The sequence below is a fragment of the Sarcophilus harrisii genome, chromosome 2 (genome assembly GCF_902635505.1).
Source record: "Sarcophilus harrisii chromosome 2, mSarHar1.11, whole genome shotgun sequence".
In the NCBI taxonomy this organism is placed as follows: Eukaryota; Metazoa; Chordata; class Mammalia; order Dasyuromorphia; family Dasyuridae; genus Sarcophilus; species Sarcophilus harrisii.
This window is the reverse complement of record NC_045427.1, coordinates 40,498,429-40,504,395: the sequence shown is the minus strand read 5'-3', so window position 1 is coordinate 40,504,395 and position 5,967 is coordinate 40,498,429. Positions and strand designations below refer to the sequence as shown.

General features: G+C 39.9%; 1 protein-coding gene across 1 annotated transcript; it reads right to left on the bottom strand.

Moving 5' to 3' along the window:
* Positions 1–972: 972 nt before the first annotated feature.
* LOC116421088 (carbohydrate sulfotransferase 4-like) lies at positions 973–2,441 on the bottom strand. The gene has a single exon (XM_031949486.1). The coding sequence runs from the start codon at positions 2,389–2,391 to the stop codon at positions 1,174–1,176; it is 1,218 nt and encodes a 405-aa protein (XP_031805346.1). The 5' UTR covers positions 2,392–2,441; the 3' UTR covers positions 973–1,173.
* Between the last annotated feature and the right edge of the window lie 3,526 nt (positions 2,442–5,967).

Here is a 5,967-nt window from a genome sequence, read left to right as displayed (position 1 = left end):
ACATAGGAATCCCATTCAGAATTGGTCATGCCCCAGTGCTTATCTGGGAATTATCATGCCAGTTTCGTGTAACAGTTTAGAAGCAGAGTTATTGGAGAAATTGGGGTAAGCCTGGCATCCCATTAAGTCCCTGAGGAAGAACTGAAGTGGGGAAGGAAGAGGAAAAGAGGTTTTGCTTGCACCGATCCCACCCCAATGCTTTGGCTGCAGGAAGGCCTTTGTAAGCAAGCTAAAAGAACCCAGGGCATGTTGGCCATTCACTGGGGCCCAGCCTAATCCCTGGATCAACTGATAGTAGTGTCTACACTGGGAGCTAAGGACAGAATGGATGCAGATTTTTGGCTTCACAAGGAACCTGGCAAAGAAACTACACCATACCTAAGGGGAACTTTTTGAATATCCCACCAAAAGCAGGGAAAAAAATTCTAGCATTCAGGAGCCTTGTCACCCCTTCTCCACACATGCTTTCTAAGCCTGAGTCCATTTTCCCTTGTATTCTAAATATACTGGTGAAGAAGGGAGCATCCCAGGTCAGGGGGACAGACAGTGACAAGGTCTTGAGTCAGAAAGTAAAGAGTAGCCTTTGGCCATATGTGGTTCAGAAATGGTGAGGGGTCACCATTTAATAAAAAAGCTGGGGAGAGTTCTAGAAGCAAAGCAAAGTTTATTATACATTCTCTGGAGAAGGGCATCCCACCCTTCCAGCAGACAATTGAAGGGAGGAAGCACCATCAGGGGCAGGGGCAGTACTTTTAATCCCTAACACAAATACCCCCTCCCACCACTGACCCTCATCCTTATTGGTTGAGGGTCTCATATTCTAAATGTGGAAACTACCCAAGAAATTGAACTTGACCAATAAGAACATAGTTGCCCATATTTGACTGAAATGGGGAGATGCTGATGTCATGGGAGAATAGCAGAAAGGGGACTTAGGTATGCCCTTGACTCAATGCTTAAAGTCCTTCAGGCCTACTCAAAACTCTGAAGTAGATGAAGCTTTACTCGATTTTCACAACTGTCTTGAAAGATCTCACCTCATCTGGTTCAGCCACGTGTAGTCACATACAACAACATATTCATTGAAAAACACATTTAGACTCCAAAGCATTCAGCTGACCATAGCCATTGTACAAAACCAGACCATCACTCAAATCATGTGTTTGCACAGTATTAGGGGAGCTCAAGGGTGGAAAGAACAGCCATTGATAAATTTCTCTGGTCTTCCTCAGACAATATGGGAAGGTAGCCCATGAGGTCCATAGTATCATTACAAATTTTCTGTAATTTGACTACCTTGTCATGTGGTAAGGACCAACGCCAGGCCTGAGAAATGTTTCGGGCATTCCTGGAGTCTGTGTCAAAGGGATGCTTTCCCATGCCCTTGCCCTGTGTGAGGTTATGCACCCAGATTTGGAGATGAGGCAGGAAGGGTAACCCTGCAAATTCATACAATTTGGCAGTTTGGGTCAGTGGGTCCTGAACCAAGTCCTCATAGCGTATCAGCAGGTAGCGTTCCCTGAGGGAGTCTGGTAGCAACTGAGCTGCCTCGTAGATCTCCTTGTGGCTTTGGCAGATGATTTTCATCATGTAATAGGGACGGTCTTCTTTCTTTATTGTGTTCCATTGCTTTCCCAAGATCATATGGTTGTCATGCATCATATCCTGTTCAGTGTTTTGTCGAGAACGAAACACAGCCCTGGGGTCTCGTATAAGGTGAATGATCTTCAGGTTGAGGGAGGGGTCAGTCAGCAGTGGGTGGAGGGGCTTCAGGCTGAAGAAGCGCACCTCCTTGATTACCACATGACTGTAGGATCTACAGGCTTCTTGTACGTTGCTGAAGGGCTGCTTGCTACATAGAGTCTTGCAGTCAGCTGGGGGGATGATGGCTTCCCTATTAAAGAGATGGCACGCAGGTGGGGAACACAGAGCCCTACTAGTCTGCCATAGGAAGAGATTGGACTGTTTCCTTGGACCCCAGGCCATGTAAGCATCAAAGACACTCATGTCACAGAGGAAGACTGATCGAACCAGGTCTCTCACAGCCATCTGCAGCTGCCCAGCATTAGCACAGGAGAGGTTCATCCACACGTGCCAGGCCGGCTCCATCAGGTAAAAGACATCCGGGTGCTGGCTGAAGAGCTGGCCCACAAAGGAGGAGCCCGAGCGACAGGTAGACAAGATCAATACATGCTTTTGGCTTGACTTTCTTATTAGACCAGGTGAGTGACTGGGGCAGTAAAATGGCTGAAACAAGAGAAAAGCCAGAAATAGGAGCACCAGGAGGACTAACAGCTTTGTTTGGTTTGCCCAGAACATTGTGCAGGAAACAAAGCAGGCAGCCTGTTGGGGACAAGAAAAATAGACTGTAAGAGACTGTTGGGTATTCATATGTTTGCACAACCCCCTTCTAGTTAACCAATCCTAACCTACATTCCTCCAAACCCTACTTCACTGTGCCTGAGCCCAATTATGCCTGAATACTGTTCCACCTTACCATTTCCCCCCTTCTTTAATCACCTCACATCTCCTATGAGACATGTTAGTCCCTTTGACCTAATAACTTATATTCATACAAAGGACTGAACCCTAACCCCATTTTCCAAGACAGTTCTTGATAAGTTTCTGGGAAGATGCCAGAGTAGATTAGAAAAGTTCCAGGCTCACCAAATTTGCTTCACAAATAAAACAGAAAATCACCTCAAAGTAAACACAGAATGGCACAAATAAACAAAGTTAGAGTAACACAGAAGTCTTCCTAAGGCAACTTGAGAAGACCTCAGGAATTTCATCTTCAGGGGCAAAGGTTTGGCCCAACTGAAGTACAAACGAGTCCACTGAGCATCTGCCTCAAGAACTTTCGCTTCATGAATGATGTGGAGATTTGACACCTAAGAAATGGAAGATTGAAAGATCTTCCATGGTCTCAGGACTCCAGATACAGCAGGGCTGAATAGATAGTGTCCTAGGCTGCTATGAGTGAGGAAGAATTAATGTGGGGAAGGATCCTGCTGGCTGTGGGCACTTGTAGGAAAGTGGAGTCCCTGTTTTCCCTTCCAGAGCAGAGAGGAAAATCTCAGTTTGCAGCCTTGGGAGGAGACAAAGGGAACAGAACATTTGCAGGAAAGCATACCTAGAGGCCCTAGCCATCATTCAGAGCTGGAGAAAACTCCCCCCCCCCAAAAAAAAAAACTTATTAAAGTTCAGAAAATAACAGTAAGAAAGATCTGAACCATGGTATACCATACATTACAGGACCAGAAGCTGATCACAATAATAAGCTGATAAAATAAAATGAAACATAGAAAGATCAGAGTTCATATTTACAGGAAGACAGTGAAGTAAAAAAAAAAAAGCCACTTCTACCTCAAGATAGATCAAATGATCACAAGCCCAAAAGAGTTCTTAGAACAACTTCAAAAGGACTTCAAAAATAAAGTAAGAGAAATTAAGGGATAAATGGGGGAGAGAACAATTCAAGAAAATTATGAAAAAAAGAATCAACCAATTGGAAAAGGAGATCCAAGAGCTTAAGGAACAAAATTACTCCTTGAAAACTAGGATTGGGCAAAGGGAAATTTATTAGAAAAACAACTGATCTGGAGAACAAATCAAGGAGAGACAATATAAAAACTATTGGACTACTTGAAAGTTATTACCAATAAGATATTCTTCACATGATATTATAAGAAATTATTAAGGAAAATTGCCCTGAAGTTCTTTTTTTTTTTTTTTTTTATTTAATAGCCTTTTATTTACAAGATATATGCATGGGTAACTTTACAGCATTAACAATTGCCAAACCTCTTGTTCCAGTTTTTCACCTTTTACCCCCCCACCCCCTCCCCTAGATGGCAGGATGACCAGTAGATGTTAAATATATTAAAATATAAATTAGATACACAATAAGTATACCTGACCAAAACGTTATTTTGCTGTACAAAAAGAATCAGACTCTGAAATATTGTACAATTAGCTTGTGAAGGAAATCAAAAATGCAGGTGTGCATAAATATAGGGATTGGGAATTCAATGTAATGGTTTTTAGTCATCTCCCAGAGTTCTTTTTCTGGGCATAGCTGGTTCAGTTCATTACTGCTCCATTGGAAATGATTTGGTTGATCTCGTTGCTGAGGATGGCCTGGTCCATCAGAACTGGTCATCATATAGTATTGTTGTTGAAGTATATAATGATCTCTTGGCCCTGCTTGTTTCACTCAGCATCAGTTCGTGTAAGTCTCTCCAGGCCTTTCTGAAACCATCCTGTTGGTTGTTTCTTACAGAACAATAATATTCCATAATATTCATATACCACAATTTATTCAGCCATTGCTGTAAAATTACCCATGCATATAACTTGTAAATAAAAAGCTATTAAAATTTTTAAAAAATAACTCCTTAAATATTAGAATTGGCTAATTAGAAACCAATCTTAAAGGAATATGATAATCTGGCAGGCAAAGGAGCTAGAATTACAAGCAAGAATAATCTAGGGGGAGCTAGGTGGCTCAGTGGATAGAGCACCATCCTAGAAGTCAGGAGGACCTGAGTTCAAATCTGATCTCAAGACACAACACTTCCTCGCTTTGTGACCCTGGGCAAGTCACATAACCCAACTGCCTCAGCAATAATAATAATAATAATAATCTTACAGAAAAAATAGATACAATCCTTCAGAAGAAGAAATGGATTTTTAATGAAATAGAAAATTTTCTAGCATTCCTGATGAAATGACTAGAGATGAATAGAAAATATGACTTTCAAATACAAGATCCAGACAAGCATTTAAAAATAAACATAAGTGAAAAAGCATAAGCGATTTAACAAGGTCAAAAAAAAATTGATCAATTTAAAAAGGCGATGCACTGGAAAAAGAGGAAAGGGAAAAGAAGAGTGGTGAAAATTATCTTACATAAAAGAGACATGAAGAAAAGAGTTTTTATAATGGAGGAGGAAATAAAGAAGGGGAGAAACACTTGAACATTACTCTCATCTAAATTGGTACAAAGAAGGAAATAAATATATACATTTTATATATATATATATACATTCTCAGCTGCAAAAGCTATTCAACTCAACAGGGAAGTAGTAGGAAAAGGAAATAAAAGAAAGTGGGGGCAATTTAAAAAGTCAGATTAAGAGAGACAAAGGTCAAAAGCAAAACTTTTGAGGAGTAACTGTGAATGTGAAGGAGATAAACTCTCTTATTCAAGAGAAGTGGATAGCAAAATGGATTAGAAAAAAGAAGCCAAAAATATTTTTTACAAGAAATAAATTGTTTGTGTACATATATATAAACCCAAATTAACAGAAGAAGAAATAAAATACTTAAATAATTCTATCTTGGAAAAGGACATTAAACAAACACGAACTCCATAAGTAAAAATCCCCACTTTTAAATACAAGTGATTTCTACCAAACATTTGAAAAAATTAAAATTTAACTACCTTCTTCTATTTCTATTTTGGACAGATGCTTTCCATATAATTTTCTTTATTTGTTTAAGTTGTTTCTATTTCCTTTTTTTTTTTTTTGGTTGACTAACTTATGATCTATCATAAACCATATTTGACTCACAATGTTGTGCCACAGTTCTCTTTTAATGTCCTGACCCAGTTTCCCTAATTGTCCTATTCAGTTACTCTGACTCAGGTTATAACCATTCCCTCTTAATGTTAGGCTAAAGGTCTTATATCTTAAACCTTAGGCTATAATTATTTCCTCTTAATATTTGATGGGATAGAAGTCTTTATCCATTTTAGATATCATTAGAATATCAGGAGCCTTTCCAGTACCTCCCATTATGTCATCCTACGTTCCTCCCCCCATTAGGTTATCCCCATCCAGGTACCTTCCCTATTATGTCATTGTTCTTGTTACCCTATAAAAGAATCTTGTATCTGACATTCAAGGCTGGATTCTTTGAGACGATAGTCTCGTTCATCCCTGGGACCAAACATGGATCATT